At 49.1% G+C, this 12,460-nt stretch overlaps 1 protein-coding gene across 2 annotated transcripts; it reads right to left on the reverse strand.

Annotated features, from left to right (window-relative positions):
• Positions 1-702: 702 nt before the first annotated feature.
• KLHL38 (kelch like family member 38) lies at positions 703-11,150 on the reverse strand. 2 transcript variants are annotated; one of them, XM_004743517.3, is made up of 4 exons: positions 10,879-11,150; positions 8,859-10,319; positions 4,751-4,856; positions 703-1,973 (listed from the first exon to the last, which is right to left on the reverse strand). In XM_004743517.3, the coding sequence occupies exons 2-4, from the start codon at positions 10,209-10,211 to the stop codon at positions 1,840-1,842; spliced, it is 1,593 nt and encodes a 530-aa protein (XP_004743574.1). In that variant the 5' UTR covers positions 10,212-10,319; positions 10,879-11,150; the 3' UTR covers positions 703-1,839. The 2 variants fall into 2 exon arrangements, with proteins under 2 accessions (XP_004743574.1, XP_004743573.1); XM_004743516.3 differs by lacking the exon at positions 703-1,973 and adding an exon at positions 2,540-3,633 and having other exon boundaries at positions 10,879-11,148.
• Positions 11,151-12,460: the final 1,310 nt, after the last annotated feature.

The following is a 12,460-nucleotide window of genomic DNA, read 5'->3' on the forward strand; positions in this document are numbered from 1 at the left end:
TCATGCTACACTTACTGGGGATCTATAATACATACGGCGGACGGTGAGCCCAGCCCTGGGAATGTGGATGAGGATAGGGCCCATAGGAGCCTGGAGGGGAAGACAGTGATGAGGGTCTCAGAGGGGATGTGTAGGGACAGCGAGGACACTTAACAGGAGAGAGAGCCCCCCAGGCTAGGGTAGGGGGGCACGGAAGGCCTCTGATGCGGTGAATTTTAATCTGGCAGGTAAGGTATGAATTGAAATTAAGTCAAACACAGAGGTGAGAGAGGTGTGTGCCAGACAAGAGAGAGGCGGGGGTGACAAGGGGAAGTGAGGAAGGCTGGCTGGAGTTGGGGGGAGCAGTGGGGAGCAGGAAAAGGCCGGGCCAGAGACCGGCGGGTGCCGGTGGCAAAGGCCCTGGAGGGGAGAGAAAACACTGGGGCTCTATGCTAAGGTCTCTGGGAAGCGGTCAAGTCATTTTAAGCAGGTGAGGGATATGAACGGGGTTGTGTTTTAAAAAGATGAGCCTGGGGGCACCGGGGTGGCTCAGTGGGTTAAGGCCTCTGCCTTCGGCTCCGGTCATGATCCCAAGGTCCTGGGATCGAGCCCCACGTCGGGCTGTCTGCTCAGCGGGGAGCCTGCTTCCTCCTCTCTCTCTCTGCCTGCCTCTCTGCCTACTTGTGATCTCTCTCTGTCAAATAAATAAATAAAATCTTTAAAAAAAAAAAAAAAAAAGATGAGCCTGGCTGTTGTTGGAGGAAGGGTCCGAGGTGGACAGGCGTGGAAGCAGCAAGGCCACTTAGGCTGGTCGACGGTGGAGACAGAGGGACTGAGGTGATGGCTGTCCCTGAGAGGACGCGTGCACAGATCGGATCAGGGCACCGAGGAGAGGCATCTCTGAGCCGACCCCTGAGGAAAGGGAGGGAGGGAACCCTGTGGGTGTGGCATCCAGGCCAAGTCTGTTCTGGCGCAGGGCGGGGTGCATGCGAACACAGATGTGTGAGCCCGGAGGCCAGTGTGGCCGACACCGGAGTGGGGGGACACGGTGAGAGCAGAAGGGGAAAGGTGTGAGGTGGGGGGACAATCTTGTGGGTCTCTGGAAGGCATCAGAGAAAGCTGGGAAGGCTTTGGAGAGGTTTTCTTTTTCTTTCTTTTTTTTTTTTTTTAATTAAAATTTTTTTTTAACTTTCGTTCCAGTATAAGCTTTGGAGAGTTTTCAACAGGGGAATGACCTCTTCTGACTCATGTTTCATGTTTGTGAAAGATGCCCCCGGCTGCTGCGTGGAGAGAGATTTGGGGGTGAAGGCGGAAGCAGAGACACCAGTGATGGGTGTAGATGAGAGAAGATGGTGGCTTTGACCAGAGTAAGAGCGGTGGCTGGTGGGGCTGCTGGGCCCGGCGCTCCTGAACCAAACGGAGTGGGGTGTGAGGGAGAAGAGCCAAGAGCAGCATCCAGGTCTTTGGGCCTGAGAAGCTGGGAGACAGTTGTTTCCTTCTCTTAGTCTGGGGAGGCCTACCATGGGAGGAGTTGGTTTGGTGAGGAAAAAGTGAATGTGAACACATCGGCTTTGAGGTATTTGACATCCAAGTGGAAACATGGAGCGAGCCCTGGGGTCTGGAAGTGGAGAACAGTGGGAAGTCAGCAGCGCTCGGCGGGAAGGAAAAGCCATGCACGGAGGGGGCTCGCTCCCCGGGGCTGAGGGTAGAGGCGCGGAATGTGTCAGGGCTGAGCACTGGGGCGCACACCATTTACTAGTGGGGAAAGAAAGAGACAAGAAATTAAAGAGACAAGCATTAAGTGCATAGAGCAGGGAGAGAGGGTGAGTGGTGTCCCAGAGGCAGCGTGAGGAAGGCATTTCAAGATGGAGGGAGGGTCATCTGTGTGGTGCGCTGCTGATGGCTCCAGTCCGATGACAGATCAAAACGCACTGCCTGTGAGGTGCTGGAGGTGTCGCTGGTCACCTTTTCCAGGGAGAGGAGGGATCGAGAGCCTGAAAAGAGGGGTTCAAAGAGAATGGGTTGTAGTAAGAGGCCAGTTAACCGCTAAGGTGACAGCATCCAGGATGAGGAACAGGGGCTGACAACCTGGGCAGGGTGTCTAGACCACGGCCACATGGTCTGGGGAGCAGGGCAAAGCTTCAGATCCCAACAGGAGGAGCTGAAGTGCAGGAAGAAAGGAAAAGTCCAGAACATGAACCTGGAGAACAGGGTGGGGAGGAAGGTTCTGGCTTGAGGGCTCTCTGGTGCCCGGCTCAGGGAAGTGAGACCCATTCCAGATGCTTCCATAGCTGGGGAGAAGACTGCCAGGTGATTATAATGTGCTGTCATCTTCAGTTGATTCCGGAGCTTAAGACGGAGCCAGCTTGGGAGGCACTTTGAGACCAAGAACGTTGTTGGGGGGTATTTAGCTTTGGCATGGACAGGGCAGTAATTGCTGGGATCTCTGAAGGAATTTGTTGACTTTCTTAGAATAGTGATTCTCATAACATTTACCAAAATGAAAATCCTGATGAATTCTGCAGGTTTATAGCTCCCCAGAGGCTGGAGAAAAACATAATTTGGCACTAGAAAGAAACTTTATTCTGGCCGCATGGATAATTTTGCAAACACTAGATACTACGCTGCACACATGTTCCTCGAATTCCAATTTATTACATCCACAGAATGCAAAGAAACACGGTCATGGCCCATGTCTCACACTGCCACCTGGACCCTGTGCCAGGGACCCCTTTTGCTCTAGATTTCCATGATGCTCTGGGTAGATGTGGTTTTGGTCAGTGCAGCAGTTCTTTCTTTGGGAAACTGCTTCTGTCTCCTGCTGTGCAGTTTGGATGAGCTGTCAGTGGTAACAGTCAACATGACTTCTGCCTGTAGGGATGTGCTCTGGGATCACACAGTTACAGTAGCACAAGCCCCGGAAACAGTGATTGACTCAAGAAGAAGGCATGGAAATAAGAAACAGCCAATTCGGATTATTTTCAAGGTTAATGTATAGATAATGGTGAGGTTCTTTCTTGGAGATGCAACTTTAGAAAACACTGAGTTTATCAGTCGCCACTGTCTTCACACTTTGTGGATACAGAAGCTTGTTTGTAGCATGAAGTCTAACAGAGATGAGGTAGGAAGGAGAGGCAGTAGGGGGAGAAGGGGAGAGCGGGAGACGGGGTGGGGGTGTGGAGAACCAGAGAGGGCCAGAGCGTTCTACCAATAGGATGCCTGGTTCCAGGCCTCCAGGCTCTGGAACTTTTGGTCCTGTCAGGGGCACTCCCTGCATCCTTTTGGGGTTATACTCCTTTGAGTTGGGTTTCTGTCTCTTACAACAGAAAGCATCTTGACTAAGACCCACAGTTACTTGCCAACTTCACGGGAAGGTGGGGGTGTGGGGTATGCACTGGAGAGTGAGGCAGGCGTGGTCAAAGAGTTTGTGAGGAAGCTGTCCCTGGGACGTCCAGGTGTCTGTCTCAGGGTCGTAGCAGTCAAAGGAGGCCAAGTCCTCGATGCTGCAGTCTGTGGTCAGCCGCCGCCCGCCCGTCACGTAGAGCTTGTTCCCCATCACCGTGGCCCCGTGGTGCATCCTCCGGTCTTTCATGTCCGCACACTTGACAAATTTGTTGGATTGAGGGTCATAAGCAAGAATCCTCCTTGTGTAACCTGAAAACCAATGGCATGTTGGCAAGCTCAACATTGTTCATTTGGGACAGGAAGTCTGCAGTCTGGAAACATATCTGTACTTTGCCATTGCCTAGTACCAAGGCTGGCATCTGAACTAAGGTATAGAATATTTTGATAAGCTGCCCAAGGTCCAGTGTGTGGCAGACCTGGGGTTTAGACTAAGATCTGTCTGATTCTGGCCCCTGTATCCTTAACCTCATGTTAAGGCAGCATTAGATTGGGAGCAGCTTCCTGATTCCAGACCTTTTTCTATCTTTTTTTTTTTTTTTAAAAGATTTTTTATTTATTAATTTGACAGACAGAGATCACAAGTAGGCAGAGAGGCAGGCAGAGAGAAAGGGGGAAGCAGGCTTCCTGCTGAGCAGAGAACCCGATGTGGGGTCTGATCCCAGGACCCTGGGACCACGACCTGAGCCGAAGGCAGGCTTTAACCCACTGAGCCACCCCGGTGCCCCGAGCTTTCTCTATATTATTGGCTTTTTCATCTCTCTCACATGTTCCCTTCCCCCCAAGAACCTTAATAATCCAGAGAAGGAGCCTTGGGAATTCAGGAACAGTTCTCACCACAGACCTATCTGGTCCCCACCACTCCCTACTTTTAGGATCCCCATTTTACAGATGTGCAAACAGAGGCACAGAAAAAGATTAACGACGTGCCAAAGAGTATACAGCCAGTGACAGAGTCAGGATTTGAACCCAGGTCTGACCCTAGAACTATTCCTCTTAACCAAGACACTCTACTGTAGTTGCAGAGAAATGATCCATTAGCGGCTAATTTTATTAACAGTAGCAAACATTTTTTGAGTATTTGCCATGTATCTGGGATAGTGCTAAGTGCTTTAGATATGCGAGCACATTTTATTGTCACAACAATTCCGTGAAGTGGGTATTATTTCATTCCTTGTTTATAGATGAAGACAGGGAGAAACTTCTGGATGAGAAAAGAACTTTGTCAAGTCATGCACACTCCCCTAGTTGGATGGATGTGCTTTTAAAAACACTGTTTTGTAGAACAACATCTGTCTATTTAGTGACCCTTTTTCCATGGGAGATGCCAAGTTTGTGTCCAGCCTAACTATCCTCTGTTCCAACTCACCTCCTACGATAACAATCTTCTCCCGAAGCACCACGGCAGGGGCACACACATTCTTGATCATCCTTGTCTCCATTTTGAACCATGTGTTTCTGGAAATGTGATAAACCTGAGGGAGAAATAGAATCACGGTGCTGCACTGTAAAGTGATATATATTTTCTAAAAGATAGAAGTAGTATTTAAGAGAGTGAAATAAGATTGTTTTTCTTTTCACTTTTTAAAATGTAGGTAGGTGTATTATTATCAACAAAATGTAATTAAATAACAGAAAGTATATATTACTAGAAATTGGTCTTTATGTGAGACCATGAGATCCTTGGCTATGTCTCCATAGAATGGACGGAGAGTTACGCATTGTGGTATGTGTTTGCTTACCTTACTTGGAACATTTTTTTCTTTTTAATGGGAAATGGAGCAACTTGGGTATTCATAAAACCAGTGATTTTTCAATCATTTCTATTTCCGGCTCATGTTTAAATTTCTAAATGTTCCCGTGTATCAGAGAGGGCCTGAGAGCCAAGAATGCATGTGGGGCTAAGTGAGGAAGGCTTTTGAACAGTTCATGCCTGAAAGTCATTAGAATGGTAGAGGAAGCATGAGAAAAAAGTAAAAGAGCAAGGAGGTGGGGCAGGGCTCCTTGGCCACGGTCTGAAATAGCATCACAAAGCATTATTCCCAGAACATGTCCCCTTCAGTTTAAATAAAGTTCAAATATTAAATATAAAGTAGTTCACGACTAGCAAAATTGAGCACAAAAGACTTAGGATGGATTTCATATAAGAAAAGAAGAGGCAAAACATTTATTTGCCAAAGAAAATGGCATTTTTTTCTATATAAAATTTAATTGCTACCATACGAAAGACTCTATTTTTTAGTATATTACCAAATTTGATCTTCACAAGCATCCTATGAATTAGGTACCATTACTTGCCCCCATTTTTCACATTAGGTCATTGAGGCTCAGAGAGGCTAAGTGACATGCTGGAAGTCACATGGCTAAGGAATGGAAGAGCTGGTCCGGTTGAGCCCAGCGTCCAAATTCTTCTTCTTCTTCTTCTTTTTTTTTTTTAGGTTTTTATTTATTTATTTATTTGACAGACAGAGACCACAAGTAGGCAGAGAAGCAGGCAGAGAGAGAGGAGGAAGCAGGCTCCCTGCTGAGTAGAGAGTCCAACGTGGGGCTCCATCCCAGGGCCCTGAGATCATGACCTGAGCTGAAGGCAGAGGCTTTAACCCACTGAGCCACCCAGGCGCCCCCAGAGTCCAACTTCTTAACCACCACAGTCACGACTGGGCTTGGGGCCATATAGGTGTCGCCTTTCTTGATGGCACATTTTGAGACTGAAGACCTCTCGAGGTCTTCCCATTCTTGAAGCTAATGAAGCCTAGATGAGGCCATGTGCTAGAGACAGCCTGTTAAGCCTCATGGTTTCATCTGAAAATACATAGATGACACTGGAAAGTGGGATCCTTGGAGTTAAAGTAAACACTGAGTGAGTAATTGCCTCCTGGCTCTCTGTTCTTTGTCAGCAAGTTTGGGGTATGGTTTCAAAGATAGATTAAACATCTGCTCACAATCCTCATCATACCCCCCAGAGAGCTGGGAGCAAGGATAACAAAGTGTCAAACTGGTGTTTGACCAGTGGAGGAAGTGATATTTTGTTATAGTGAAGGATTTGCTCAGTGCCCTCCAGAAACAGAGGGAGAAAGGTGGCCAGGGAGAAAGGTATACATACGCACACAAATTACACAGTGATACCACTGTTCAATAGTTCCTAAAAGAATGCTTGTGTGCAGAAGAACCATCCTGTAAAGAAAACCGAATCTGTGCCAGAAAATCCAACCTACTTTATCAAGCAACCCCACTGATCTCATGCTATAGTTGAATGAGTAAAATTACCATTTCAAAGCTAAGGCTAAGTAGATGAGAAAAGCTGCCATGAATGCTTTTCCCCTTCTCACCCCTGCCATGTAAAAGGATTACTCACACGGTAGTGGGTTTTTTTCCCACCGGCCTTTGCAAGTGTCTTGTTCGATGGTACCATTCATTTTTTGATACGCCAGCTTGAAAGCTTTTCTGAGATTTGTATGTATTCTTAGGAAATCAGTAACAACTTTGCAATGTGACGTCATTAGCATTATTTGTTCACTTCATTTTGAAAAGCACTTTTGTAAAAGAGGGAGGGGTTCTACCTTTACCTAGAAGCCCTCTGTTCCGTCCACACTGTGTGGCCAGAGCTTGGTGGGGAGCGGACCATGTCTCTCTTGGCTCAAATATATGAGTGGGATTTGAACAGGCTCAACATCTGCCGAGGTGGTCAGAGAAGAACTGAAAATACGGGCTGGGAAAATGAAGCCAAGACAAAACAGGGATTAAACTGAAGCTTGATACTTTTCTCCATCTCCGCTGGCACCAGCTTAGCCCAAGCCACTGTCATCCTGGCTGGATCTCTAGAACAGTCCCCCGCTCTCCTCCCTTTGTCCACGCAGGACCCTCGAATCCCTTTGGCACAGGGCGTCCAGAGGGAGCTTCTAAAAATGCAAATTTGATGACTTCAGCCACCCTGTTAGTCTTCGGCTACAACCCCAATTCCTTGACAAGGCCTAGAAAGCCTACTGGGTCAGCCTAATGTCCACAAACACCTCTCCCTTGGGAATGTTCCAGAATTTCTATAGTAGGGGCTCAGGGGCAGCAGTCTGGGTGAAGGGGGTGGCCCTCAGGGCAGCTTGGGAAGGGGGCTGATGGAGAACATGTGAGAACTAATTCCTTCCCTCCCCACCCCAAGCTCCACTTAGATAGACTGCCTTTTTGCCTCCCGCTGTGTCCCAGCTACATGGTCAGTCTGTCAGTCCCTCCAGGTGTTGGGCTGTGCCCTTCTCTGCTCCAGAGCCTTTGGTTCAGCTGTTTCCTTACCTGGAAGTACCCCTCTCTCAACAGAGGACTCTGCCTCTGCTCAGAGAAGCTTCCTGCCCGTGTCTCCATCCCAGTCAGGTCCTTCTATCTTCCCGGTGATTCTCCCTCTTCATTTACTCGCCTTCCATCTTCTCTTGCCTCCCTGTTCACGTCAGCTCAAACCAACCTTGAAAGTTCACACCATCCCCAATTCCCTCTAGACTGGCTTAGGGCACGTCTCATGCTCTTATAGCACCCCTCCAGTCAGCACGTGAATTGTAATTTTCCTGAAGCTCCTGGAGGGTTAAGTGCATGTTCCTGCTTATGCCCTTGTCCCCAGGGCTCTTACAGGGGGCTTGGGCTCGAGATAGCTCTCATCGGGCAACATAGCAACTACCAGGGAGCTCCTTGATCATTGTTAAAGACAGGCTCATTATTCATTTTTTCATATCACGATGTGAACTGCAGAGATTAGAACTTGCATAAAAGACTTCATATTCTGAGATTTTGCTTTCTGTTGGTAACACTTCTCAGAGAGCTTGCTAGTGATGTTAGTGTCTGTCTGTCATTTAAGGCCAGGGTTCTCCAAACTGGCTGCTCCTTAGGACCTCCTGGAGATGTCTGTAACAGATATATGTCAGGACCCCCATAAAGAGATTTTGATTCAGCCTATCTGTGGTTGGGTTCCCAGGATTTGGTCACAGACTGTAGACCAATGCTTGGGACTCTTCTTCTAAGGCCTTGTTGATTTGGGTGAGAGGATCTGCAGATTTCCTACAGAACTTCACTTTCTGATATTCCATGTGTTCTAGCTTGAACTTTTTTCATTTTTTTTTTTGAACTTTTAGAGATACTAATTTTATCTCTAATAAGATTAGAGATAAACTCTTCATGGACAGGGATTGTATCTAACATTCCTTTGTGTGTATTCATCTTACACAACCAGAATTCATAAATGGATAAAGTCTTACGGAATTTAAACTTCCTTCTTTCCTCCCTCCCTTCCAGCTTCCCTTTCCTCCCTCCTCTATGTTTTCTCTGCAAAGGATAGTGAGTATGTGGACTACAGGTATATGTGTATGCACTCATGCAAGCAGGTATCCATGAATGTGTATGTGCATGTATGCACGTGTGTTTGTATGTGTACACACACATATGGGTATGTGTGCATGGTGTGCACTCATGCACTCCCATGATGGGAAGGACCAGCCATTTACCTGGATAAGGCGTACAGGATTCTGCATGATGTCCTCTCCCCCAAAAAGGTAGAGTCTTTGGTCTTTCACAGCAACCGCAGGGTGGAGAACCCCCACAGGCATGCTGGCCATACTCTCCCAGATGTTGAAGATGCTGTTGTATCTCTCCATGGAGCCCATGACCTCCTGCCCTTCTCCGATGCCCCCAATGGAGAAGATGAAGTTCTTATGGGCAGTGCTTCTATGGGAGTAGCGGGCCACCAGCATGGGCTGCCCCAGCCTCCATTGGTTGAGCTTCAGGGAGTAGATGTAGACGTTGTGGCTGGGTACGTTCTTCCCTGAGCCAACAGCCATGCCTCCTAGCACATAGATGCTGCGGTGCAAGGTGACGGCTGAGGCCTTATATAGGCGGGTTGGGAGTTTAGCCAGGTTCTGCCACTGGTTGGTCTGTCTGTTGTACAGTAGAACATCCCTGGTGGTCTGCTGGTTGTCCTTCCTCCCACCCAAGACGATGAGAAAATCCTGGTAAGAGGTTCTTGGGGGGACGTGCCATGGAGGCTGGAGGTCTGGGGCACTGGAGGTGCTGTACGTGGCAAACATCTGCCTCTTGGCCATCTCCAGGATGGTCTGGCACGAGGGTGAGGACTGCAGGAGGGCATCGTTGGCGATGAAGTGGTGGAAGAAGGCCGGGTGGATATACTGAAGCCTGACCTGCTTGAATAGCTCCTGCACGTGTCGTTTCCGGGCCTGGAGGTCATGCTTGATCCAAACCATGAGGGCCTCGAACACCTTTTCCTCCTCTCCACAGAGCCCGTCGTCCCCCAGGTAGTCTCTCAATTCCAAAGCACAGAGCTCCTTCAGGTCGGCCGAGGCAGCCACCTCAGGGAAACATGTCAGGGCCACCTCCCTGGCTTTCTTCTTGAGGGTCTCACAACTCAAGATTTCGGAGAGTCGGATCATGCCCAGGCAGTTGCTGGGGGTCAGCTGGCTCTGGAGGTAGGAGGAGCAGGCCTCCAGTAGCTTGGGGTATTGCAGCATGGAGGCTGCCTCCATCAAAGGCAGGACGTTCTCAGCCGTGATGGGCACCTCCCCTGTGTACACATATGAGATGATCTGGTCCAGAGTCGTGGGGTCAATGCCTTTCAGCTGGACTTTGGCCTCGCTTCTCTCCCGAAAGTTGCTGCAGAACATGGCCCGGAAGTAGGGGCTGCTGGAGGCCAGCACACTTCGATGGCAGGGGACCTCCCAGGTCCCCGCACAGATGCTCACATCAGTCAGCAGCCTGTTTTGCCTCAAGCCATTGAGCTGCCTTAATAAGTCAGAGGAGAAGTCGTGGTCTTTGAAGAGCAGTCCATCTGGCGACTCCTCATCCATCCTAGAAGGTGGGGGAGAGGTCCCAAGGGGAGGTGTGTGCTGAAGGGTTTAGCTGTGTTGACTTCAAGACTTGGAGACTCCAAGACTCAGTGTCCATTCACTAAGGTGCTGTGGATATTGCCAAGAAGTTTGCTTAGTGAAGATTGGAAAGAGAGGCCACCTACACCCCACACCTCACAGCCAACACTCTCTTTTTGGTTATGGTTACTCCCAAAGGTGATAGGCAAAGAGCATCTTCAGATAATCTTAGGGAAAAAAACCCCAAAAAACCAAAAAACAACTACTGACATGGTTGGAAGTTACCTGATGGTCAGGGGCTGAAGCAAGGTGACAGTCCCTGCATTTGACCAGCCAAACCTGTGAGCCCTGCTCTAGCTTCTCAGCATATCTGTTACTCAGTAAACTCATGTAAGCATCTTTCTGGGTGTTAGTCATTCCCCGAGGAGTCAATCTGGCGGCGTGGCTCTCTGGCATCGAGAGAGCACTGAAGGATGAAAATGGGCCTTTGTGATTTATTTTTTAAAAACATGACTTCTCAGAGTCTTTGGGGGTTTTGTTTTAGAATGTGATAAAGAGAAAGCAGAGACCAAACAACACTCTGGGCAGGGTTTCCGGGATGACACCTGGCAGTCTACCTGCGGAAGAATTAGGCATTAGAGATCTTTACCTTGGTTTGCAGCGGTGACGTCCCCCAGTGCCCAGTCCGCCTGGTCCCTCCGGAGACCTTCCACCTCTGGCTCCAAGTGAAACCATAAACCCAGGCCTTCCTTCAGTTGGCAAATGATTTGTCCTGGGAGAGTTCTGGATTTGTTTATGCAAACGGTGCTTTCGCAGTTTTCTAGAACTTCGGGAAAGAAGCACCGGGCAGGGAGACAGTGTATACATTCCAGGGCTAAGAATAGTTGCATATGTACTTTCCACTGTTATGACATGTGACTCTCCAGTTGCCTTTTGCAGCAACCCGAGGGCCTGCCGGGCCAGCGCATGCCCACATGCCTTGTTTCCTTGGCAAGTGTTTACATTGGCATAAATAGATCTGGAGGAACAGCTTCTCTTAGAGAAGACTTTGCTGCCCACTTGGACACATCTTGGGTCCCTTGTCCTAAAAGTGCCTGGGAATTCTAGATGTTTGTAAACAGGTTGCTGTGACCTGGGACAGTCACTGAAGATAGTTCTGGGCAAGTTGAAGGTGACGGATGGTCTTAGGGAGGCCGAAACGTGGGCCCGAGGATACTGTTCCGTGGGTCTTTATTTCCTGCTGTCTGCTGGCAGGATCGTTGAAGAGGGCTGTGCTTTCTGCCTGCAGCCTCCGAGGGGATGGAATGTATGACCCAAGTTGTTTTTAATATTTGTGGAGCACCCCAGAGTTCCCAGATGCAGGAAAGATCAAACCTTTGTTGGTTCTGCTGATGCCAGGGGCTTCTGTTGTCAAGTGGCAAGGGTCGTACTCTTCCTGGTTATTCCTGCCTCTCACAGGCATATGCTGATCGCTCTTCAGGTCCTTTTTTTGTGAAAGATTTTATTATTTATTTGAGAGAGAAAGAAAAAACGAGTGGGGGGAGGGGCAGAGCAAGAGGGGAGAAGCAGGCTTCCTGCTGAGCTGGGGACCTGGGGCTGGATCTCAGGACCCTGGGATCATGATCTGAGCTGAAAGCAGCCACCCAGGAACCCCTCTCCGGTTGTTTTTTTTTTTTTTTTTTATGGTTCAGGCTGGCTTTTCTCTTTTACTTTTCCATTTTCTCCCATCAGGGAGGCTTGAGCTGGAGGCAGGAGGTAATGCGTGTCTCTCCAGGGTGTGCCAGAGAGAGGGAGAGGGGGAGGGAGAGGGAGAAAGCAGAAGAGGGGGAGGGAGAGAGAGATGGGGAACAAGCTGGGGGAGGAGGAAGGAGGCAGAGCAGGGGCGAGAGGGAAGGAGGGAGGAGAAGGAAAGAGAGGAGGAGGCAGCCTCCCAGGGTTAGAATCAGAGCCACGATGGAGAGCTGTGGAAACACAAGGCTGACTAAAAGGGACCCCCCCCCCCCCAGGAGATACTGACTGAGTGCCTCAGCAGGGAGACCTGATTTTCTCCTCTTCTCACGTCTTGCTTGGACTTTTGCAGTGGCCTCCTGTGTTGATTTTTTCCCTTTGCTCCTAGTCTCTCTCCCTCTAATACAAGCACCCTGAGTAACCAGCAGAGTAACCCTAAGGAAGGCAAAGCGGACTCTACCAGCCCCAGCACCACGTCTTCCCATGGCTCCCCAAGTCTGCAG

This window comes from Mustela putorius, unplaced genomic scaffold (genome assembly GCF_011764305.1).
Source record: "Mustela putorius furo isolate JIRA1106 unplaced genomic scaffold, ASM1176430v1.1 tig00000228_pilon_pilon_pilon, whole genome shotgun sequence".
Lineage (NCBI taxonomy): Eukaryota > Metazoa > Chordata > Mammalia > Carnivora > Mustelidae > Mustela > Mustela putorius.